General features: G+C 42.7%; 1 protein-coding gene across 1 annotated transcript in view; it reads right to left on the bottom strand.

The window, feature by feature from the left end:
* The window catches only part of plxnd1 (plexin D1), a 111,441-nt gene that overhangs the window by 56,597 nt on the left and 28,466 nt on the right, over positions 1-26,378 (bottom strand). The window contains exons 8-13 of the mRNA XM_050065752.1: positions 17,476-17,575; positions 13,884-13,982; positions 10,388-10,477; positions 9,950-10,058; positions 8,684-8,841; positions 3,424-3,569 (exon numbers count right to left, since the gene is read on the bottom strand). Of these exons, the coding sequence (XP_049921709.1) occupies positions 3,424-3,569; positions 8,684-8,841; positions 9,950-10,058; positions 10,388-10,477; positions 13,884-13,982; positions 17,476-17,575 (702 nt within the window). The remainder of the gene's footprint in view (positions 1-3,423; positions 3,570-8,683; positions 8,842-9,949; positions 10,059-10,387; positions 10,478-13,883; positions 13,983-17,475; positions 17,576-26,378) is intronic.

Below are 26,378 nucleotides of genomic sequence, written 5' to 3'. Positions count from 1 at the left end.
GAGAGACACAGATTCCCTCACGTGCTCTGTCGACTTCAGAAGATGTTTAAAGTCAGCTAACTGTAACCAAACTGTAACTATCCTGAAATGATAATAATCTGTTTCTTTTTTTCCAGATGACATCATTTACACCAGCGGTTCCCAGCTGGTCTGGCCACAGGGTCCAGATTTCTCCTTAGTCAATAGTTCAAGGTTCACACATCTTTATCTATTCAGTGTCATACTTGTGTTCAGCCATGTTGTTGAGTTAGCTGTCTCTGTCAAGTGCTGTCTGTTAGTCATTCACTCTACAGCAGGAAACGACACTTCAAAATGAAAGCTCTGTGCTGGAAATTCACTGTACTTCAAAATAAAGTGTGTTTTTACAAACTTGACATATTCGTGAGTCACTTGCGATCTATTCAGGAAGGATGGCCCGCAAGAAGTAAGTTAACATTTTGCTATGATGGTTGTTTCTTAAAGCAGTTTATCAGGGTCCGGGCAGCTAAGCTGCCAGGACACTATTGTAATCCTAGGTATTCTTCTTCTTTCTTATTTCTTCTTCTGAGGAAATCATACTTCCCATGGGTGAATTCTTCTTCTGAGGAAATCATACTTCCCATGGGTGAAAACTCACCAAACTTTGCACAAAGGTCCAACTACAACTTCACAACTTTCATCAAACTGTAGCCCCAATACTGAAGAAACTTTTGTACATTTAAGCCTATTAAAAATTATGAAGTTCATCACTCTGTTTTTTTCAAAAACTGTAAAACTTCTTAAACCTATCTCCTCCCACAATTTTTGCTCAATTGACACCAAACTTGCTACAGAGCATCTTCAGACTGTCCTACAAAAACTATGTTTCTCAGATTTTTGATTTATGAAAAATTGAGCCTACATTGCATCAAAATGTTTGACTGTAAACGGTACTGTAAACATATACATGCAAATTCTTGCTAAATAAATCTTCAATGTTCATGAAAAAAAGACAAAATTCTAGAGTCATGGTAGATGATGTGTGGCAAATTTCAGAATTTTATCTAAAAAAAAGTCAATGTAAAAATGGCAATTTTAAACATCAGTTTTTCACTTATGGAGCAAATCAATCATTGTTACAAACAAATTACCGACATCTTCATGCTGTCTAGATGCAATATGTGTATTTTCAGATTTTTGTCTTAATAACTGAATTTTTTACAGTGGTTTCAAATCTGCCTTTCCATGCACGGATGGCTGCTTTCCTACACAACAGTGAATGGCTTACTCAATTTGTGAAGCCACTGTTGAGTTGCTACTTGCCAATTAGCTCAGAGCGGTAGATGACCGTCTTAGGTTCCAGAGGTTGCTCAGAATTGCCTAAAAATGCCCGGACCCGACCCATCGCTGCGCAGCAGCTATAATTAAGTATCTTATTTTAATTTTATTTTGATTTTCTAATTTTTTAAACTCACAGTCGTAAAAATGTGTAAAGGTTTCTCTAAAAAACAATTTACATTCTCATATAGACGTAATCCCTCTCAGTCATCACCTATGACCCGCCAGAAGCGTGTGGTGGTGTATTTTTCTGCAGAGACTCTGCCCTCTGCCTGTATTTTCTTATTTTCTCTGTTCGGGATGTTTCTGGGTGTGTAGCCCACAAAGTGCGTGTTGGTATTCAAATTCTTGCAGTGGGTCCCACACTTCTTTAATGCATGGCAGCGCTTCATTTTTTCCCATGCTTTTCCCTGAAGATAAGGCCGTCCAGTGTCGGACAGCTTGCTTTCTCTGTCTATTAAATATAATATGTCACGTAGCTCTCACTGTACTGTCTGATCTGAGTTTCAGGGCTGGTTTCAGTCTGTGTTCAGGCCTGTGAAGTACATGCAAGGGTTTTCTTAAAGACATACCATGCAGGATTTTCCTAAAAAATAATGTAAAGACTCACACAGAAGTAATTTCTCTCAGTCATCACTTATGACCCACTAGAAGTGTGTGGCGTTGTATTTGTCTACAGAGACTCTGACCTCGGCTGTATTCGAGACGTTTCTGGGAACGGCGCACACCTAAGGTTGGGACTTTATATTAAGGTAGTGATACCTTAGCCAGACCATGAGCAGAGCGCATCCAAGATCCAAGAGGAAGCTATGAAAATCGCTGACACAGTGCAGAAAAAATTGAGCATAGCGTTAGTTCAGGCAGGACATGATGTCAAGCTCAGCTCACATCCCAGCTACATCAGCTGGTGTCAAACAGCCCAATCAACTGATGGAGCAGCTGATTGATGGAAGGGAGTCAGCTGATAGATCACATGATTCCTTTCTATGCAACCAATTAGGGAAGCTCACTCAGGGCGCTCTATTTAAACTGCTCTGGCCTGCCTACTGCTGCTGCTTCCTCTGCAAGCCGCTTTGCAACCCGCCTCCACCCCAGCTCCTGCCTTGGGCTTTCCATGTAGGCGCATGGAAGGGCAGAGAGGTGTGCTCTCTCTGCCTTGGGCTTTCCTAGTTTGCACATGGAAGGGCAGAAAGGTGTGCTCTCTCTGCCTTAGGCTTTCCTAGTTTGCGCATAGAAGGGCAGAGAGGTGTGCTCTCTTTAAGGCTTTCCACGTAGGCTCATGGAAGAGGCTTTGTGCGTAGGCCGAGGAAAGGCAGAGGGGCCCCAGAACAGAGCCATACTACCAAATATAATACTGCAAATGGAAATAAAGTTTTCTTTGACTAAAGTGGTCCTGACTGAAATACAAACAGCAAGTGAATTTGGGGTTGGCTTTCACTTTTGCTGTCATAAGTGTTTACAAACAGTAACAGACAATATCCCATAGTATACCTTTAAATATACTATAAAACCTGTATTAGAGGAAGTCAAATTTTTGCCACTACTTGGCACCCCTTTGTTTTTTCCACGCTTTCCCCACTAGGTAAGGCCGTCCAGTGTGGGACAGCTAGCTTCCTCTGTCTTTTAGATGTGATGTGTCAGGTAGCTGTCACTGTTCTGTCTGATCTGAGTTTCAGGTCTGGTTTCAGTCTTTGTTCAGAGCTCTGATGTACATGCGCGGATTTCTTTAAGCTTTATTAAAATGTGACAAATCTTTCCAACACTTGAACTTCATGTCTGCACTGCCGTCGACCTGACTCTCACTCACCTGCCTGAGAGCATGTCGGGTTACCATGACAACAGGTAATTGTTAGCCATCATCTCACCAGTCCTAATTGTAGCACAACTGCTCATTCCAGCAGTTTTTTTTTTTCAAATATAAATGATGTTAATGTATCGGGACATTGTTGTATTTCTTCCATCTTGTCACTCTGACAATGAGGATGATGTAAAATGTAATCAAATGAGCACAAGGGGGAAAAAGTGCTGCACACTGCTATGCTTCAGCAAACTCTTTGGGAACAATTAACATAAGCTTCTACATGCAAATTTGTGAATCATAATTCAGCCATATGTTATAGTACTTACTCTACAGAGACAGTGTAGAGCTCCGGCTGGAGAATGCACGGCACATCTCCGATGGACACCTTCACAGCTCCAGCCCTCCGGCCCAGGTTCCTGCCCTGTACTGTCAGCAGGGTGCCTCCTTCCACTGGACCCCTCAGGGGGAAGATCTGACAAAGACAGAGTGAAGTAATGAACAAAGGGGAAGGAAAGCCTGTGAAAACCCTGTAATGTGCACAATAAATTAGAACTCATAAGTAGATTACCTCCCTAAAAATGTTCCACTAATGATGTGTGATAATGAACATGACAGAGAATTAAGAGAATGGAGATGCTGTCTCTGATGCTGACATGGGAGGGTGTCACACAGAGAGATAAGGACAAGTGGCCTGTGTGAGTATTCTTCTGCTGAAGACTGAGATCTAATAGAATAGACACACGGTTTAGGTATACACACACACACACACACACACACACACACACACACACACAAAGCAGACTCTTAACTGTGCCAGTCTGAGACTCTTCAGCCTCTAATCCTCTACAGCACATGCAAATAAAGAGCAGCCTAAGAGCCCCCTTCACATCCCACAGGAGACAGACAGAGTGAGAGAGAAAGGGCTGGAGAGGCGAGGTGGAGAGCACAGCAGAAAGGTGGATGAGTGGGGAGGCAATTTAGGGAACTGAGTGTCGAGAGGGGAGTGAATGCTGATGGTGGTGGTGAGAGAGCAAAGCCTTAACAGGGGAATTAATGCACAGTGCTATTCCCTTTCATCTGTTTTCCTGCGTCTGCTCCGTCAAATTCCTTCGTCCCATTTATGCCGTTGTTCAGAGGCGTGCTCTCACGCGTCATTTCAGCCCCTGCCTTTGGTCTCTTAACTTTCCATTCAAGAGCAGCGGAAAGAAAAGAGAGGACAGTCACCTCTCCAATCACCACGGAAACGCTGCCTCAGAGATAGCATCTCCGACGCCCAGACAGAAGCAATCTACCCTCATTTTGCCACTGTAGCACAGCTAGCTCAGCGGCGTGCACGCTTTTCTGAATGACCCCCCAGGCTGAGGCGAGGTCAGCGTGACCCCTCCGTGTTATTAGCTCGGCTCCGGCTCTATCAGAAACTGAGCTTAAGAATGAAAACAGCATTTCTGTTTGGTCTAGGTGAGGGGACAAGGTTTGGCTCTGCATACAGATAAATTGAAGCCCGCAAGAGTGACAGTGCAGATAAATAAACCCTATATTTCCCAGCTAAAAGGGGAGGGCAGTTAAGTAAAGAAAGAAAGTATTACTTTTAATATCATGTGAAAACAAACCAACCCATTACTTACAGTATTTCTGTGGGAGCTACACCACAGGAAATGATGCAGATGTTTTTGCTGTTATATTAAAGATCAAGTGTGTTGGATTTAGGGGGATATATTGGCAGAAATGGAATATAATATAATAAGTATGTTTTCTTTAGTGTGTAATCACCTGAAAATAAGAATTGTCGTGTTTTTATTACCTCAGAACGAGCTGTTTATATAAGGAGTGGGTTGTGAGTTTGCGTTTCCTAGGATAGCGAAGCCATGACCCGCCCTACTTTGCCTCTTACTGGTTAATACTCTTTGCCTTTGTTGCTTGAGAGGGTTAGGTTAGGCAAGAGGAGTGGGATTGGTTAGGGTGAGGGTAAGAATGTCAATGTAAGCCAATCAGAGGCAAAATAAGGCAGGGTAGGGCGGGTCATGCCTTCGCTATCCTATTCATTCATTTCCATAATCGCTTATCCTGTTGGAGGTCGCAGGAGGGGCTGGAGCCTATCCCAGCTGACATTGGGTGAGAGGCAGGGTACACCCTGGACAGGTCGCCAGACTATTACAGGGCTGACACATAGAGACAGACAACCATTCACACTCACATTCACACCTACGGACAATTTAGAGTCACCAATTAACCTAACTCGCATGTCTTTGGACTGTGGGAGGAAGCCGCAGAAGGTAACCACAGAAAACCCACGGTGACACAGAGAGAACATGCAAACTCCACACAGAGGTCCCCCAACCCTGGATTTCGAACGAGGATTTCTTACTGTGAGGCAACAGTGCTAACCACCATGCTGCTGCCTTCGCTATCCTATGAAACGCAAATCTGTGAGTGGGTCCTCATTTATGGAGTGCACCATATTGCACCGCCATGATCCTACAGTCCCAGAACGGACAAACCAGACACTTCATGTTTTGCGTTGGCCTATATAGCTAAAAGCCCCTCCCTGTTAGCTACTGTAGTTAGCAGCCCTTATGCGATGAGCCAAACCGCATTGGAAAAACACTGATTTTTAAAGTGAATCTGCTTTATTCAGTGTTTTTACTGGTTTAAATCTCCTGGTTCATTTGTTTTGGAGAGGAAGAGAACTCTGTGGATAATTCAGCTCCCAGTAAAAACCTGCTGGATGTCTAGATCTTAAGTTATCAGAGAAAAAAGGTGAGCACCATTAGCATGTGCTGGCCTAGTGGCCCATCTGCAACGAGCTGAATAGCATCAAAGAAACACCGATTTGTAACATGAAACTGCTTTATTCCATGTTTTTACCTATTTAAATCACTGGGTCTGTTTGTTTTGGACAGGAAGAGACCTCTGCAGATAATTCGTCTACTAGCAAAAACCTCTTGAATGTCTGGATCTTAAGCGAACACACATTAGCAGCTGCTAGCTTAGCAGACTGTGTGTGCAAGCCAAACAGTGTTGGAAAACCACTTATTGTTACTGTCAAACTGCATTATTCAATGTTTTATTTGGTTAAATTAACCTTGTCTGTTTGTTTTACACAGGAGGAGACATCTGCAGTTAATTCATCTTCTTTAAAAACAATGAACAATGAACACTGAGGGAATTCTAACAGTGAGTTCATGCTTGGCACATGGGAGAAGTTTCAGCTGGTTGAAATTTGCAATCCGCAGCACTACACGCCACAAAATCCTACACACTGCTCCTTTAAGCTTTTGGCTATCAGTGATACCCATACATACACATATGTATATATATATATACCTCCTTTGATATAAACACATATCTGCATTCCTTCAAACACCTTTAACACTCTAACGCAACATAAATGCATGTGTGAGCACATATACTGTAGCATGGCAGAAAAGCAACCACCCTCTCCACAGAGCTCTGCAGTCAGCAGAGTTATTTATCATCGCTATGCGTCTCATAGCACCTAGTGTGTCTCTGTGGTGCCATTGAGCATTGACATCAACATCAGCTGGCATGCTGTTCATTTACACCTCTTACAAGTCTGTGAGTCTTGATTTACAGCGCAAACTCTGCCAGGCCTCCAGGGAGATCACAGGGTGTGAATGTGTCTCTGTGAAAAAACCTCCACAAGGAATGCTGGAGCTATGAAACGCATTCGATGACTAAATTATTCCACATCCATGTATTCGTATCAGAAATATTCAAAGTGCATTGCACGACATGCATCATGCCAGATAAACTACCTGACTGATAAAATCCATATGTTTGCTTTTTGTTTTTTGTTTTTTTTCCCGAATAGATCGCTGTGAGGCCGGAGCTTTCATCTGCCTCGCCTCACTCCAGTTCCTCTGCATCACACTAATCAAGGAGGACGTGAGGACAAAAACAGGAAAAGGCTTCTCACTATACTGTACCCTTCTCCATCCTCTCTCCAAACCATTTATGTCTCACCCAGATCCCTCTGTTCTCTCTTTCTTTTCATGTCGTGGATAAACTATGTTTGGCAGTTCCTGTTTTGGACGCCGGAGTACCTCTAATCAATGTTTTTTTTTTTAAACAGTGAACTAGCCCACACACAACATGAGAATAAAGGGCCTGCAGAGATGATAAATGTCTCCATTGTCTTACGTCATCGCGTTGAATAGAGAGCATTTTTCACAATTAGGTGCTACGTGGCAAAGTTTAAGGGATAATGAAATCCTCCTCCATGTTATTGATATTTCGGTGCTTGTGATAGAGATTGCATGTGACAAAGCAGAGCAAGAAAAACACATTTCATTATCTTTGCTGTACACACAGTCACTAGGACTATATAACAACGGGCTGTGTGAGTATGTGTGTGAGTGTTTAAGGAGAGTTGATCTTTTCCTCCTTAAGCCGGAGCTCTCGGGGCTCAAACCCCTGTGGGTTCTCTGGGAAAACATGGCTGCCAAAGCATTGCATCACACACCCCACTGAACCACAGCCCCCAGTATCCTCTATCCAACCCTCTCTCCTGAGACAGTGTGTATGTGTGTGAGAGAGAGAGAGAGAGAGAGAGAGAGAGTAGTGCAACAATGGTCTACCCACGCATACGGCATCTCAGCCCGGCTAACTTCAGTCACGTAAGAAGTCCACATAAGTTAGACTCTCACAGAGCATCCTGTTAGTCACAGTTTGCTGACAGCTACAAAGAGTCAGGGATAATCGTGAATGCTTCAATATGGCCTATTTGAGTGAAATATCTTGTGTGTGCGTGTGAGAGAGTGTGTGTGTGTGTCAGTCTGCTTTGTTTTGCTTGCCTATTCTCCTGGGCCGACCAGGTTTTATCTACAGGAAGTTCAAGCCGACTGGGTATCATGTGAGCCGTGCTTCCCATGACCGCCTACAAGAGCTTTGCTGATAGAATAAAAGGTTCGGTAGTGGCAGAGAACGCTCGGAGGAGGGGCTGTGAACATGCTCCCATCACAGCCGGACAAACAAATGAATATGATCATGCAAATGAGCTCCATAAACAGTTTAAGGAAAGGCCCTGCCGGTAATTGTGATGACCATGTTGATGTGACCGCACTCAGATCATGCGTAAGATAAACTTTCCTTGTGGTCAGTGTGGTTTCGCTCTTATTGTGGTCACAAATCTAAAACCTCTCCTGGTTCTTATTTGCTTTCTTTTAGTTCCTGCGGTTTCCTACACAAAGAGCTCTACACATATAACTCTGGTACCCTGTCCACACAGTTTACACTCATACTGTAGTTACATAGGGCAAAAGGTGTTCCCATGCCCTTCTGAGTGATTGCAGATTGACTCCGCTGAGTCCCCCGAGGGCTGTGGCTAAGTGAGTGTTAGTGTTATTACCGAGTGAACTGCTTTAATGAGACTCTATTCACACACTCCCTTAGCAGCTGACGCTGGACAGACAGGGCATGGGGGCACCGCACCATGTGAGTGACCCCATGATTCACCATTTTACGGCTTGAAAACAGAGCCTGGAGGCTGCAGAGAGGAGGTGGGCAGTGTGGGAGGATGGATGTGAGCATTTGTAGTCTGCATTCATGTTTAAGCTGCGCTCTTACCTTGTGGATCTCAGGAGCTGGACATTGATCCATGATTGGCTGGCAGTCGTCTCTCGGCTTACAGCTGTTGTCACACCAGCCGCAGAGGTGTCCCTGATCCTCTCGGCCCCAGCACTGGGAGCAGTCCGAGCTGCCCACTCCACAGTTGTACACCTCCACTAAAGGGAGATGGGAGATAAGACAGAGACAGAGAGGCAATTAATATTATAATACAGCATTACTGAGCTGTGTTTGCCTTGTCTGGTTAACTTATGGTACTTCAGGCTCCTAAAAATTCTTTTATAGCTTATATGAACCATATGGGCTCCATGCTCTGAATAAACAGCAGAAGCATTTGTCGGATGATATATTCATGGCTATAAAAATAAACCAGAAAAAAAACAGAGAGCTAGAGGAGTGGCAGAGAACAAAGCCAGCGAGAAACAGATGATTATGTTCATGTTCCAATGTGCCTCCCAGTGAGAAATCCCATTTGTATCCCCGCATGTGCATCTGTGCATGCATTTGTGTGCACGCTGCAGTGTGTGCGTGTGTCTGCATGTGTGCGATAAAGTGTGTGTGTCTCTTAAAATTTGATGACTCTGCATGTTATGAAGCCACCGTCATGTCCTCAACAGAGCGGAGTGTCTGGCGGCGGCCCAGGGCTGTTGTTCACATGTTCGACACATGGACTGCGAACAGCACATCTGGGACTGGGATAGGCAAGGGCTGGCTCGTAGCTGCAGTGTAGACACCACGCCAAGTTCAACAACGAGCAGGCCACTTTTCTATCATCCCACTGTTGTCATGGAGCTCAAATTGTATTTGCAACAATACATGCGGACATGGCTTGTCGGAGGCATTGATAACACCTTCAACTGCAGCTCCTCGTGTTCTATAATCATTATGTGTAATTAGATGGTAGCAGAATATGATATTATGGTAAATTACTAGTTGGCAAATTATGTGCTGTAATACATGAACTACTATTATTGCAAGCGAAAGGCAGTCTAATGCTGTTTGTCCGTGTAAGCGATTCTTCATTTCCCTTCCAGGTTTAATCAAATCCACCAATCTCATCAGAAAAACATTCGTGCACAGGTGAAATGCATTCTGGGAGCGGCAGTGTCAGCTATGTCAGTTTTTCCCTTGTTTTTGTGAGTTTCTAATTACGCTGCAAATACAGGAGAGCTGAGCAGCTGAAGCGTAACAGATGGAAACTGTATTTTTCTTTTTTTTTTTTTTTGTTTCTTGCATGTCTACATAACAATGAGTGCAGTGTCTTACCTCTCATGGGCTGAGGGCTGTCCACAAACACATCCTCCCTCTGTCTACCAAAGAATCCTCTCCTCCTCAGGTTGAGGTGGTAAATCTGGCTCCTCTGATTAGTGGACAGCTGCATGGGCAGAAAAGTAGAGGGGGCAACAGTAAAACACATTGTGCTGGGCATCTCCTCACTGTGAATGTGAGTCATTTTGCCTCTGCATGATGCATTCACTCCCTCTTGCTGTTGCTCAACATAATTATGGGTTCTTAGTCAACTTATAAACAAGGATTTAGAATAATTGCAATAAAAACAAGTTACAAACAAGGCTTAAATCTTAGAATAATGAACACGCCGGAACAGTAAATGCACAGTAACTGAGAGGAAGCTTAACTGATCTTCTTTCAGATTTGGAAAATGGACTCGCTAGTTATTTCTGGTGGGTCATTGTCTGTACTTACTGTTACTCCACTGCACTTGACAGTCGAGCTGTTCAACCATGTGGCCTCATATCGCTGCTCCGTCCCGAAGTCACACTCCAGGGCCTCCCCCTGTTATGCAAAGCACTGATTTAAAAAAATATCAGGGGTCCTACAGCTCAAGGAAAGTTAGACTTCTTTTAATGCAACACTGAATTAATTGAAGAAAACAAAAACTAACCCACAGTGAATACTTAGGTTACAGACAGTTTGGCCCAAATATTTATTGCAACAGCGCCACCGCCTCCTGTCCAATGTCAGCTGGGATAGACTCCAGCCCCCGTGTGACCCCCAGCAGGATAAGCGGTTACAGAAATTAATGTTATGAATAATTATTTATAACATAAACAGCATGACTTTTTTGTCTTGTGGAGCAGATAAGGTGAAGATAATGGTATGATGTCATGTGGGTTGAACCTGAAATAATCATTGTCTATTTATCCACTGTTCCCATCACATTTCGTTCCTCTTTTCTCACTTTAAAATGAAAAAAAAAAAGAAAAAAGTTTTCGATGTATATTGTGAACGGGATTATTCAAACGGTGCATCGCGCAGGTGTCGACTGTTCTTCTTTTAGCCTCTCAATGGATTATGTTGGTTTAAAGAGGTTGCTACACCTGGCGCTTGTTGGCAAGTTTTTTGAGGAAGTTTTGTGTTTCTAACTCTGCATGTGGGATTCTAATGCCCTAATTCCCATTGTGCTGCATTCAAAAAACCTTTTCCCTGAAATACACCGAGCCTCACATGCATTGCCTTGTACTGGTTTCAGCGGTGCCTCAAAATCTTGGCTAAATAGGCAATTTTTCATTGAATTTGCGCTTCCCCCTGTCGTTCCGCTGTACTGATCTGTGTGACAGTAACGAAAGAGCCATTCTGTAAATCATGTAAAAGAAATAAAGGCTGTTATCAATTATTTTGACATTATATATACTACGTTAAATTATAAAATCCTACTGCCCATGTCCTAGCATTTTTAAGATTTTTAATTGATTTAAAGGTCCACTGTGCAGGATTTAGAGGGATAGATTGGCAGCAATATAATATGGTATGTTTTCTTTAGTGTATAATCACCTGAAAATGTGAATCATTGTATTTTTGTTACCTTAGAATGAGCTGTTTACATCTACATAGGGAGTGGGTCCTCATCTATGGAGTCTGCTATGTTACACTGCAATGTTTCTACAGTAGCCCAGAACAGACAAACCAAACACTGGCTCTAGATAGGGCCATTAGCATTTGCACGTCGGCTACTGTATATAAGGCTCAGCATAAGTTCAATCAGGAAGACTTTATTTGTGCTATATCCACTCACAGTTCTCTCTCCATCCCACTCCCACCAATCAGCTGACTATGGGTGTTCCCTCTCCTGGTTAGCCTGTCAAACTTTGTCACAATCTCCTTCAGCCATTCATGTTGCTGCTGCCAAAGCTGAAAACTGTTCTCCTCTCTGCTCCTGTCAGCTGTCATTTTAGGTGAAATTGTCATGCCCTCCTCCACCCTGTTCACCTCCAGTCACCTTATCCAGAGCCCAGGACGAGCTCATCAAAAGCCCTAATCTACTACGTCTTTAACACCCTCCTGGAATAGATGACATCAGGATGGGATCTAATCGGCGAAGACTTCACATTTCTCATACTTATGTGCACATGAAAATAAATCTTCTCTTCTCTCAGTCTCCCCTGATTGAACAAAGCAGCCCCTCCACAACTTGAAACTGCTTTATTCTGTGTTTTTACCGGTTTAAATCATCAGGTGCAATTTTTTGGGAGAAAAAGAGACTTCTGTGGATAATTTGGCTCCCAGTAAAAAACTCCTGAACAATAAACACTGAGGGAATTTTAAACAAGAAATGACATTTTAATACCAATTAAGGCCTTATTTTTAAATTCATGAATTCAATATCTTTTCAGACGTTTTAAGGATCCGCGGGAACTCTGGATGTACAGTATTTCAGCAATAACAAGCCAGCAAGCTGTGATACCATGCTGTTTTCAGAATGAGATAACCGCTGCTTTAGTAGAAATGCTCTCTCAAACATGTCTGGTAACAATTGGCAACTCACAAAGAGTACCAGGAAACTGAAATAGCCCACAATAATTGTCCCTGCCAGGGAAAGAAGCATTCAAAATTCATATTCATAAACATCTGGACTCCCACACCTCTGCAAGTCACTTGGGAGCCAAGGTAATGAATATGAATTCATTCTTCATAAAATCAGAACCCCGAGTTAAACTGAGCCAAGATATGTGAAGGTAAGACCATAAAGAAGCTCAGATAGGTAAGAGCAGTAAAAGGTAATTACTTAAAGTGGAAGGAACCATTTGTCTGTGAATCCAGCCAGCTTAAATTGGTCTACTTTTATCGCCCTCTCCAGGATTACTCTGTGCTTTCTGACACCAGAGAGGCTTGATTTTTTTGGCTCATGAAGGGCTCTTTTTTCCCAGAAACACTCCAACATACCACACACTGAAATGTTCCCTCGAACTGTGTTCAGTCTGAGAACTAATAGATACTGGAGGACCAACTTGCAAGCACTGGCTTGTTGTTCCATGTTTTGGTTTGACTGTTTATCATAGTTATGTCTAAATAGTTTATTTTGGGGTTTGTTTAAAAAAAAGTGTGGGAACCAACCCAAAATCACCACAAATTCCAGAAGGGTCGAGAAATGGCGATGCTTTTCGGAGAGCACAAGTCTGAGTGACACCACATTCCCTGCTGTGTTGACTTGGCAACAGAATATAGGCATTATTCAAACAACGTCAGCTTGTATATACTATCATAATAAAGGGTAGCATTAATAGCCAGTCACATCCAGGCTGCCCTGAGGAAGTGTGTGTGTATGTGTGTATCTGTATGTGACTCAATGTCTGTCACCATAGCAACACACCAGGAGAGGGCTCGAAAGGCCAGCCAGGGTTAGGCGTGTGACTGACCACGCCTGGCAACTAGTCAGCACTGGAATTTTTAGAAGATCCCAGTCGTGTCCTTATCAGTGATGCAGGATCAGCGTCTGACTCGCTCCGCATGGATTAAGGATGAGAAAAGGAGTTGTAAAAAAAAAACGATCTGGAAGGACTTGCCGAATTAAAAATGAACACGAGTGAACTAAAGCTCCTGCCGCGTGTGCTGCCTCAGACCGACTGCACATTGTACACTGTGCTGACGAAGACACAACTCAGCTAGTCACAGTTAGATACCGGAGGCACGGCGGGCCCAGACAGCTGAGCCGTGAGCAACATAAGCATAAAGATACTCGCTCATTCTTCATTTTCATCTCTGTCTCACAACATGGAGATCACCCAAACTCAGGTTTCTCTCATTCATTGACCCGAATCGCAGCACAAAAAATATCCATCTGTGTTTAACTCAGCTTGAAGCAAACACACCATATGCTTCTGTTTTATTCCAATCATTTTCACAACATGCGTTTTGGACAAAGTCCAAGTCCAGCTCCATAGCTGGGGGTTGTCTAGCGTACCTCCTGGATGTTGCTGAGGGATAAGGTGAAGTCCTGGGCCATCTCGGATGGTGACGGTGGAACCTCTGAGGCAATCAGGCTGGGACAGGAAGCCGCACTCTGTGGAGAGGTGGGGTGTAGGGGCAGGAAGTGACATATAGGAGTTAAAGAAAACAATAGCTCTCCTGCACACATCCGCAACCCAAAATACCTGTCCTGTTTATCTGGAGGAGGAGGAAATGAGAGGGTAAAGTCTCGCTCTGAGGGAAACAACAATAGCTTCAAATAGAGAGACGATGAGGGATTAGAAAAACAGACCCACCGGACACTGTGATGGGCTCAGCAGAACAGGAAAAACCACCTCCGCATCTTCTTATGACCTACATTACAAAGACCTAATGGTGTTTTTTTCATGTTTAAAAAGAAGCCAAAATTCATATAACTAAAAGTGACTTAAAAAGCGCAAGCCTCTTGTGCTTTAACATGTTTGTTTTTGTGTATCATGGGATCTGGAACTGCATGCCTGACTAGGATTTATTGCGTTTGCTTAGAAAAATGCAATGATGTCTTTATTACTTCACTTGTTTAACAAAAGGAGCTCTTTCCCTTGTCAGGGGGTCTTGTGATATAAAGCGGAACGTTAAACACTCACAGCCATAAAACACTGGAACAAGACCACTTGACCAGCAACTGACCAGAGGACTGTGAGTCACATCCTCTCCCCTCTAACTGGGACCAGTACACTCTCAGAAATAAAGGCGCTAACTAGAACCATATAGAGTTCTTTGGTTATCCCCGTAGGATAACCCTTTTTTGGTTCCTTGTTGAAGCTTTTGTAAAGGTTCTACCTAGAACCCTTTCAGAGGGTTGGATGTAGAACCCAACACGAAGCGTTATACTCAGAACCAGCTGTGAAAGATTACATCCAGAAACCCTTATGAGGTGATAGAAAAAGAACCCTTGTATTGTGTATTGGTTGTATTCAGAACCCGCTCTTACCCCTTTTTTCCAAGAACCAATTAGCTCTAGTTCTTGAACTGGTAACGTTCAGTACTCTCAGAACTTCAGTGCTATCTAGCAGGCCAGACCGCGTTTCCACCAGTGTTGAGCAGGACCATTATAATTAGAGATGCGTCATTGACAGAGGGCATTGCACAATACACAATGGAAGTAAACAGTAATTTGGTTGAAATGCTCTGAACGGTTCAAAATTAGGCGCAGGAACCGGAACATAACCTGTTACATATTGGTAGAAAAGGGGTAATAGGGGCTCTGTCCAGAATCTTACCACCTTCTAAAGGTGCTAACAAGACCCCAAAAGGGGGTTCTAACATGAACCTTTTCATATTCCACGGGTTTTATCTAGAACTAACCCAGAGGGGCTCTAAAAAGAGTAACTGCCTACATAACCCATACATCTAACTCCCACTAATCATGGTTTAAGTTTAACAGGTTAGTGGGGGCCAAGAGAACCAAGTCCAGCAGCCTTAAGCCCAGTTTACAACAAAGACTCCCAACAAGACGAGTTGAAACATGCAGATACTTGCAATGCGCCATTCTGCAATGTTCTAAAAACCTGCCGGTTTAAACCAATGCAATTAGATGAGATGGTGTATCATCTCTATGCAACAACTCTCTGTACTTCCGTTCCTATTTCCAGCTTTTCAGGCTTATTTTGTGTTTGAATATAATTTGTAGCTTCTTAAAATGTGGATGAGGATAGTGGTAGTGAGATACTGGCTACAGTTGCATTTGTAGAAGTAATGAAATGGTAAAAAAATATAAAACAAGCACCAGATGGACTGTATTCATAATAAATATGCCACAATAATAAAAGTAAGCAGAGCCAATTAATCAGTCAGTGAGAATGTGTGTGTAGTGGACATAAGCACATACAGCAAGCAGCAGCAGCAACCCACCATCCGACACTGGCACACTGTGAGGAAGGAAACAGAGGACTCAGACGGAGCACCTGCTGCAGCAAGCGAACACGCGATCTGAGGTCATTTTGACCTGACCAGGGGACTTCACTACAAGCTCATTGGCTGTTGAAATAAGTGACGTGCCTGACATTCTTAAACCAGCCACCAGCAATTTGACCAGCGGAGTTGCACTGACCATCACCTGGCTTGAGTAGAGCTCAGATGGCAAGTTCACACCGCTGCAAATTTTCTTGTAACGTTCTAAAACGGTTTCGTCTCATCGCGAGTCATTGGTCTGAACTGGGTTTTAGGCCTCATGAGGAATCCCAAATGGTTGCGGCTGATGTGGTCCAACGCAACCCAAAACACCAATGGTTCGCATTCATGTTTTTTTGGGAGTGGAAATTCCTTGAACTCACTGGTACCACAGCTTCTCATGGTGCAGTTGAGTTAGGAATCGAAACTTGGTTCCACATTAGTACCAAATACAAAATACCAAGTACTGGGTACCTGTGAAAAAGGGGCGAAAAAAAAACAAAACCCGAATTTCGGAGGACAGTGTGATATTGAAGGACATTACATGATGGTACAGACATCAACTATGGCAGAACACAAGTAAAATGAATTGATTAATGAGATTCCAGACAATTGCAAATGTGGGTAAATTTGGAATATTTAAGTGTGAGGATCTTTTAACACCTTGACTTTAAACAATGCTTTAAGAACTCTGTCTTCCACAAAGGGTTCTTTGGATGAAAAAAGTTGTTAGTAGAACCCTTAGTCTTACAAAGAACTCTTGAAGAACCCTTTCTTTGAACAAAGATTTTCACAAGTAAGCAGATCCGGGTAGCACCATAGCCCTTCATAGAGAACCCATTAAAAAACCCTTATTTCTAAGAGTGTACTGTGAATGGACAGACGACCCCTTCGCCCTCAGGGCCAAACTCTGCTAGATGGACGCCACACAGGCCACTGGACTGAAGGGGACAGGAATAACATCTTGATGTTGTCAGAAACACACACAAAGGACATCTGGGGAGCTGTAATTGGTTTCACTGAAGCCACTGTAGTTTGGGATAATTTTCCCAGTTTCACAGCCTTTTCGTGCGCTCGTGCCAAAGCTTTTACATTATTTGATTTGTTTGTTTTTCAGAGTAGTTTACACCCTCACAAGGCTTTACATTGCCAAACATACATCTACATAATCCATTTGTACAGTCACCTACGTAAAATGAAGTGATATATAAAGCTGAAAATGTAGGTGTAGATTTATCTCTTTGCTGGCAACAAGCAGTGTTGACATTTAGCAATAATTTCCAATAAAAAATAGGGACACATTGAATCTGCTGTTCCACATGCCGAGATATCAAACTGCCAGAAAGAGAAACTTTAGAGGAGCTTTAAAATGGTACATTACCCCATGAGGAGTCTGTTAAACCAGAACCTCCTGAGACTTTATAGAGGGTTTCAACATTTCTCTGCATGCTGTGGTTGAGACACTTGTAACCTCATACTGAATTACCACAGGATTGCTCTTGCCTAACTCGTCTGGGCTCTGATCATTACAGCACAGTTGTTGGACAGCAGAGTCTGGATCATGTCTGAGGCTGTGACTAGTGGGATCTTAATATTATAAGATCCTGCAGGCGCCTGTTTGGTTGATGGATTAAAAAAAACAGAGAATTACTCACCTCTAGCAGGTTGTGCTTTGGCTCATCTTTACTGGAGACACACAGGTGGTTGTCAGGGTCCCAGTAGCACTTCCACCTTGTGCTCAGGCAGCTCACACATCTGACATAGAAACACACACACACACACACATGGAAAGAGTTGAGACAGAAGGATAGAACTGAGCTAATTCCCCCCTGTATCTCCCTCTTGATCTGTTCCCATGCAGTAAACACAGTCAAAAGTTGAGTATGTGGCCTATTTTGAGTGTAACACAAACTTAGAGGCCTAACTGATTACAGGCATCAAAGGTGAACTATAGTAAAAGGAAGTAAAGATTAGTCACAGTAGCAGACACATTCATTCCACAGTTACAACACAGCCAGCCAGGAGGTCAGACTGGGCCAAATCTGCTGAGATGAAACAAAACACTCACAGAGTGTGTGTGAGTGCTGTCTCATGTACTTCCATTTTTTTTAGCACCATTATGAGTTTTACACCACCTAAGTGAGGACATTTTGGCAATTAAGTCTATCAGAAGCTTAGAGCTCATGCTAATTTGTCCAAGAAACGCTCATATGTACAGTTAAAGACACTCTTTTTAGGAACTGTTTTTAGGAGAGACTGAAAGTCAGTTGGTTCCTCAAAAGAACGCTTGATGACTAAAGCCTGATCTTAATGTTAACGGATAAGTCTGGTGATATTTTTGTCAACAAACCCCATTAAAACACTAAAATCATGACATGATCCTGCTAACAAGTATTTCCTGTGTGTCTAAAGCCTGATATAATTCTTCTGCGCCATGGAGCACTATTGTTGTTTAAAACCTATTAAAAACACATCAGTGAGCCACACCGCTGCACTGGATGACATGTTCTTTCATTATGATCAACATGGGCTCTGCAGATTATTTTGAGTCAATCCCACATACAACGTTCTGCTGACGTTAATACTCACTACTTCCACCACCACATCCACAGCTGAAAACAGCTGAGCATAGCATTAGTTAAGGCAGGATATGATGTCAAGCTCAGCTCACATCCCAGCTACATCAGCTGATCTCAAACAGCCCCATCAACTGATGGAGCAGCTGATTGATGGAAGGGAGTCAGCTGGTAGATCACATGATTCCTTTTTATGGAACAAATTGGCAAATCTCATTCAGGGCACCCTATTTAAACTGCTCTGGCCTGCCTACTGTTGCTGCTTCCTCTGCAAGCCACTTTGCAACCCGCCTCCACCCCAGCTCCTCCTTTTTATATTGTGTCTGACTTATCAATGTCATTTCTGTTTGTCATTGATGCTGCTTTGCTCTGTTCCCAGGGGGGTCTTTGCTGCTGCTCTCCCTGTATAAGGCTTTTCATGTAGGCGCATGGAAGGGCAGGGAGGTTTGCTCTCTCTGCCTCAGGCTTTCCTTGTTTGCATGTGGAAGGGCAGAGAAGTGTGCTTTCTCTGCCTTTTGGCTTTCCACGTCAGTGTGTGGAAGAGGCTTTCATCGTAGACCTAGGAAAGGCAGAGGCCCCAGGACAGAGCCATACCGCCAAGTATAAAACTGCAAATGGAAATAAAGTTGTCTTTGACTAAAGTGATCCTGACCAAAATGCACTGTTTACTCCTGTTTGAGTGAGGTTGCTGAAAACTACAGTCCCCAGCTATTTTAGGAAATTATTTTCCCTCTTGAGAAAAAATAAACTATAGATTCACGACCAGTTTTTGAACATGTACATTCAGTAGAAATGAGTGGGTTTGGGGCTGAGAGCCACAAACATGGTAGGGAAGTCAGAAAGTGCTGAGAGACAGACACCCACATTCATGGGATTTGTCGACAATAACAAAAATACTGAATATCACAAATTTATCCTTGGAGGAAATATAATGAGACTTATGAAAGAAGAAAAATGCATTCTTGTTCCTGTGGCAAATTTGTGATTTGTGTATTATGCTATATACAGAGACTTAAAAAGTTGAACTCATGTGCAATAATCTACACCCTTGCTATATGCAATACATTTAGGGGCATTGCTCCTACAGCCTTACTTATGTTATATGAGTTGCAGAGTTTTTGAGATATCAGCTGTAGAGATGTCTGCCTTCCTTTGAATGTAAAAGAACTAGACGGCACTTTTGTTTGTGGTGCTCAAAACACCAAAAAAATATATTGAAAGCTCAACAATAATCACTACTTATTTCCTTTCATCGCGCAAGAGGAAGCATGCAGCTACTGCTAGCTCGACTAGCACTACTGAGCTAACAAACATTACAGCTCAGCTGAGGGGGACGCCATTAATGTTTACATCTTGTGCTGTAACAAGCACAAGGTTCTCGTCCATGAGTAGATGCACGCTTCCTTCTGCACAGCGATACAGTTGGCAGGTGTAGTTTGGTTGAAAGAAAACAGTTCCTACATGAAACTGCTCACAACAAGGTCTGTGGATTATCTTGAGTAACTGGGTCATAATTTTTGGAAAGAGACAGTGCTTTGATCACCACAAGCAGAGTACCATCTTGTTCCATTATCTCATTATATTGATATCTCACACCAAAATGATCCCGACTGATAAACAGCACCACAGGTAAGAGAAAAAGTATGTATTTGTAACTGTTCCTTTAAGGTTAGACAAGTAATTGAGAAGATTGCTGTGGATGGAGTACAAACGTGTGTGTGTGTCTTTCAGATAAACTAAACTACCATAACTAGAACACCGCTGTACAGTATGTGTGTGAGTCGAGTGTGTGTCACTGTACTGCCTGCGGGAGGAGACAGATGTCCCACACTAGGAATGATAGCGCCTCCAGTGATAGCAGCACTCTAAGGAGGTATTTAGACTGGGGGGGAGTTGGAGTGGGCCGTGTGTAAGGGGATGCAGTAATGTAATCGAAACATGTGTGTGTGTGTGTGTGTGTGTGTGTGTGTGTGTGTGTGTGTTCTGATTAGAAGCAGACGGCCCCCCCTTAAGGCTCTTATCAGCTGCAGCTTTTCTGTTTTCCCTGACTCCCTTTCTGTCCTACTAAAACACCTACATACACTACACCACACACACACACACACGCACACACACCACACACACACACACACACACACACACACACACACACACACACACACACACACACACACACTTAAACATACACTCTTTCTCTCTGCTTGACCTAACACTGACAGTAAATACCCTATGACACTGCCCACCCCGAGTCATAATGACCATGCACACACACATTCACACACACACTAAATACACAGTCAGCCTCACACTCTCAGGGCCTCTCAGTGGACACAGCGGTTAAACACACATCCTCAATCACGTCTCTGTCAAAGACAAAATACGTCCAGAAGAAAAGACGAGTTTTCAGGGGGAGCGACAAAGAGAGACGGAGACAGGGCAGCAAACGGACACAGACGGACAAGGGAAAGGAGGGGAAAAGAAAGGAGAAGTGGGAAAACTTGAGACATAAAAAGCAAATAAAACAGAGAAAGAGTGTGTGTGGGTGTTTGTGTGTGTGTGTGTGTGTGTGTGTGTGTGCGACTGAGAGACATAAAAAGAGTGAAAGAAGCGTTGTGAGAGGGCAGGTTAGGTGGTTGTCCTACTGGGATGTTTGGTGAGACTGGAATGCTATCGTCTGGTTGTCATTAACACTCTGCCTAGTGACCACTTTGAACAGGTCATGGGAGAACTGTCTAAACACTCTCTCACACACACACACACACACAGTCACACAGAAAAAAGAACACATGAATGTTGTGTCATGAATAAAAACCTCTTAAAGCTGGGAGTCATAACTTCCCCTTTGTGTTGGTGTGGTTCAAACTTTAACCAAAAACTAACCACGTTATTTTTTTCCCTTGATAATGACAAATATAGAAATAACTTTCCTTTTAATACATCAGTAAATTATGTTTCCAATTTTCTGTTTATGTTTATCCTTATTTATTACAGATGGACTAGTTAAAGGGTGCTCCGGTGATTTGGCATCGCACTTCTGTTAGTTTGCTGGACTCACAAGAGAGAAAATAATGGTCAAAATTAAATCAGAGGAGATCGAAATATTCAGAATGGTAGTCTCTAGTATTACAGACAAGAACTGAGATCCAGTTCCAAACTGTCCGATCCATCAGAATTGTATGCGTCCCAGTTTATCACTTCCTTTTATTAAGGCCGCCATGTTTCTCTTAAAGTTGTGCACTGCAAAACAATGATGTCAAACTCATGCGTCTACACTACTGGAAACAAAAAGAAGTCATGGCAGAGAGGAAGTAACAGGATTAAGTGTGGTTTCACTTCACAAAGAAAGATGACAAAATAAGGGTGGAAACAACAGCAACATGCCGAAAGCAACAGGTGCTTAAATAACAGGACTGCCATGTATTTGACACTCAACACATGAGTGCTACTGCTTCCCAACCAAGCTGCACATCCCTTACCGCGAGTAAATATGGTTATAATGACATCAGCGCCATGCAGGCAGGCTCAGCAGATTTTTTTTTGACTAAGACACCTAATGAAAATGAATGCTGTACAAATATTATCTAATTTCATCCATTTTAGATGATGACCTGAGTCACATGCAGGCGTTGTTGCTACTCTGCTTCTAAAGTGTGTTCAGTTGTATTGATGCTTCAACCTGTGAAGGTCTACCTTTTTCACCACAGACAATTAATCAGGAATCAATAAGGGAATCCATAGAGAATCGGACCAATAAGCTGAATTGATGGTGGTATTGGTATCAGGGGTGTAGCCCTATACATAAGCAGTCTCTGTGGACCCCCCGCCCTTCCTCCCTTGAGCCATGTTTCTCTCACGCACCTTTACAAAGTCAGGGGTCTTTCTTTCTTATTTCTTTTTGGACAGCATTTTACCACCTTTTCCAAAGTTAGATCCATCCTGTCTCAGTTTGATGATGAAAAACTGGCTCACGCTCTCATCTCATCCAGACTAGATTACTGTAACACCCTTCTTGCCGGACTCCCCAAGAAAACTGTGGGATGGCTCCAACAGCCAGAGTATTCACCGTGACCAGAAAAACAAAACATATTACTCCCATACTCAAAACACTTCCCTGGCTTCCGATAAAATACAGAATTGATTTCAAAATACTCCTCACTGTTTACAAAGCACTTCATGGTCTGGCTCCTCAATACTTCTCTGACCTACTCAAAGCCTATATACCCCCCAGAACCCTCAGATCATCAGACACTGGTCTCCTAACTGTACCCATGATCCAAAATAAATTTCAGTCAGGACGACTTTAGTCAAAGAAAACTTTATTTCCATTTGCAGTTTAATATTTGGCGGAATGGCTCTGTTCTGGGGCCTCTCTGCTTTTTCTCAGGCCTACACAGAAACCCTCCTCCACGCACCTACATGGAAAGCCTAAGGCGGGGAGAGCAAACCTCCCTGCCCTTCCATGTGCCTACATAGAAAGGCTTAAGGCAGAGAGACCATACCTCCCTGCCCTTCCATGTGCCTACATGGAAAGCCTACGGCAGGGAGAGCAGCAGCAAAGACCCCCCCCCCGGAACAGAACAGAGCAGCATCAATGACAAACAGAAATGGCAATGATAAGTCAGACACATCATGAAAAGGAGGAGCTGGGGTGGAGGTGGGTTGCAGGGCGCCCTGAATGAGATTCGCCAGTTGGTTGCATAGAAAGGAATCATGCGATCTATCAGCTGACTCCCTTCGTCAATCAGCTGCTCCATCAGTTGATTGGGCTGTTTGAGATCAGCTGATGTAGCTGGGATGTGAGCTGAGCTTGACATCGTGTCATGGCAGAACTAACACTATACCTAATTTGTTTAAAGTGCATTCAGTCATTATGGCCCTACTCTCTGGAACAAACTGCATGATGATCTGAGATTCTCCACAACTGTGTCATCCTTTAAGTCAAGCTTTAGACCTACCTGTTTTCCCAGGCCTATGATTAGTTGTTCCTCTTTCTGTCTATTTGTCCCCCTTTCTCTCTTCTTTTCCTCTCTAGTGTTTCTTTTGGGGATGTGTGATTGGGTATGTCTATGCCGGTGGGTTGGCTGGGGATGACTTATTCTCAAGACTTAATTTGTTTTTATTCACACATGTTGTATGTAAAAGCAAATTGAGATTACTTTGTATGAAATGTGCTATATAAATAAAATTGGATTTGATTTCGAGAAAAATCCTTGTCCGGTGACAGATAAAAGTCTGTCTTTCAACTGATTTATTCAGCCAATTTTTTATTTATTTATGGCACTACTTGCCACCACTACAGTGCCACCAACTGGTATCATTAAAATCGTATCAATTAATTCCCACCCTTACTTAGTATGGGCGAAGCCTCCAAAACGCTGTATACTTCACTCTCCATAATGCAACTTAATAGCATCATTTACACACATTGACTGGTAAAGTCTCACATCTTTCACACGTCATCATTTTCATTCGTCTCGTCTTTTTAATCTATTTTGTTTAGTTCTTTAGTTTTTATTTCACTCTGTTTTATTACTATTACTGTTATTATAGCTTTTAAATCTATCCGATCACATTGTCATTATTTTTATTGTCTCATGTGCACTGCTTTCGAATTGTTAAACTGTTAAATTGTTTTTATCTATCTTGTTGTTTTTATGGTCTACACCTGTGGTTCTTAACCTCTTTTAGTGTTGAAGACACAGAAATTGACACAGATTAGGTCAAGGACCTCCATTTGATTAGATTTTATGTCAGGGAAAATATTTTGGTCGTTAGATGAGATTAAGACCATAGCTCTGTAGTTGTCAACGACAGCTGAGGAGACAACTGTGGAGGAAGTGAAACCTGTGATTGGAATAGTCACTCTTATGACTCTTACTCACATTGGGCTCACGTCTAGTGAATTAAAGAGTGAAAATGAACTGCTGGAAGTCCCTCAAAAATCCCTGGTTGAGAACCACTGGGCTACACTACGTTGTGTCTTATTATCAGCTTGACAATCGTCTGTGAGGCACTTTGAACTCAGCTCACCTTTATGAAGTTTGCAGTACAAATAAAGTTCAATTGATATATTGATTTATTTTTTAACACAGGCTTTCTGTTAAAAATTCCAACCCTGATGAGACTTTAAAAAGCTCCTTGAATTTTTAAGGGCATTTTTCATTTATAAGACAGGGCAGTTCTAGAGTCAAGCGGGGATGACACGAAGCAAAGGGCCATGGCTTGGAATCGAATTGGCGGCTGCCTTTGTACATGGGGCGTCGACTCTAATAGGTGAGCTAGCTACCCCAAAGCTCCTTGACTCCTACACTTGGAGTGCCCCTTTAAATGTTCTGGGTTTTTGGACTGAACTGTGTTCTGATTGCTTGGTTAAATTTCTCTTGGCTCTCATTGGTTGTTGTAGCTATTGTCCATTTAAATTACAAGGCCTCGGACAATTTATTTCTTTGACTGAAAGTTGCAATATGAGTAAATATATCTAAGAAAAGACATTTGTATCGTCAGTACTTCATTTAAACTGGTAGACCTGAAAGAATTAGTCAATTAATTGATTAGTTGATCAAGAGAAAACTGATTGACGACTTCTTTGATAGTTGATAAATTGTCCTTTTTCAGGTCACAGTTTCTTAGCATTGCCAATCTACAGCTTCTCAGTAGTGTGCATTTGCTACTTTTTGTTTTCCCATGTGAGCGAAGTGGGTTACTCTGATGGTCGGACCAAAACTCCCAAAAATGGGAAGACGTCACCTTGTACTTTGTGATAAACACTTTTCATTATTCTCTGACATTTTTGATAGAGCAAATGATTAATTGATTATTTGAGAAAATAATGAGTACAATTAATCGATAATGAACTTAATCGTTAGCTGCGGCACTTTGGCGGAGCGTCAAGAGGTACGTGGGCTGACATCGTCTCACCTCGTCTTGTGTACTGAAAATTTGTTTTTACTCGAGTAATTAAATCACACACTAAAGCAGCGTGAGACGGCAGATGTTCCAATCTAACAATCAGTTTGCAGTAGCTTACTTTTATAGGTCTTCCTATGTGATGTTGATGGGTTGTACAGACTTGCCTTGAGAGGAGAATAAGAGAAATAAACTGTTTAATTAGAGCCCAACGGTGTGCAGACGTACTCTGTGCCTTGCAGTTGAGTATTTATTGAGTATTTTTGGTCCCTCTCACCCATTTAGATGACATAAAAAATCTTCAAGCCAAAAACATTTATAGATTCAGCTTTAACATATCAAAAAGGCCTAAATGATGGCACAAAACAAAGAGACTCTGCTATCTTGTTTCATTGTGGAGAAGTGGCTCGTAAGACTCTCTTTAGGGATTATTAAAAAAAAACAGCTTGAAGTGATTAAAATCAGACAGAGTATAGCAGCTCCGCAGTTTGCGGCCCAATGCTCATCCTGTGAGAATGGCACTTTGCTCATTATCACCTTCAACAAACCACCGTCTAATTTCACACTCCTGAACCTCGCCGAGCACCGAGGCCATGTGCTCATATTGGGTGCAGTCTTGCACACATGTACCTGCAACTGCTGTGTTCACACCTCCAGACTGTTTTCAAAAAGTGAACAAAAAGGGACACACCCAAACGATTTCAATCTCAGGGAATCAGTTAAACACACACACACATACACACACATACACACACACACACAGCAATGCCCCTCTAAGCCTAAGATCTGCCCATCAGATAAAGTGGATCCTCTGACATGGTCCAACATGCGAGAGGAAGCCAGCTGGATTGCCTCGAGATATGAGAAAACCCTCTTTGTGACCAGGCCATACAAGTCGCAGTCCTCCACAAAAACAAACATCAACATGGCCAGCCAGACATACATATCCAATTTCCTTTGGCTTAACGTTTACAGCATATTAATCCCACACTTGATCCTGCACTGAGAAACCTTGAGTAAGCCAAATACACAATAAGCCCTCCAAGAGGACGTGTCGGCAATATTTACCCGCTGAG

The sequence above is a fragment of the Epinephelus moara genome, chromosome 16, assembly GCF_006386435.1.
Source record: "Epinephelus moara isolate mb chromosome 16, YSFRI_EMoa_1.0, whole genome shotgun sequence".
NCBI classification, from domain to species: Eukaryota; Metazoa; Chordata; class Actinopteri; order Perciformes; family Serranidae; genus Epinephelus; species Epinephelus moara.
Note: the sequence above shows the minus strand (reverse complement) of the source record. Positions and strands in the feature narration are given on the sequence as shown.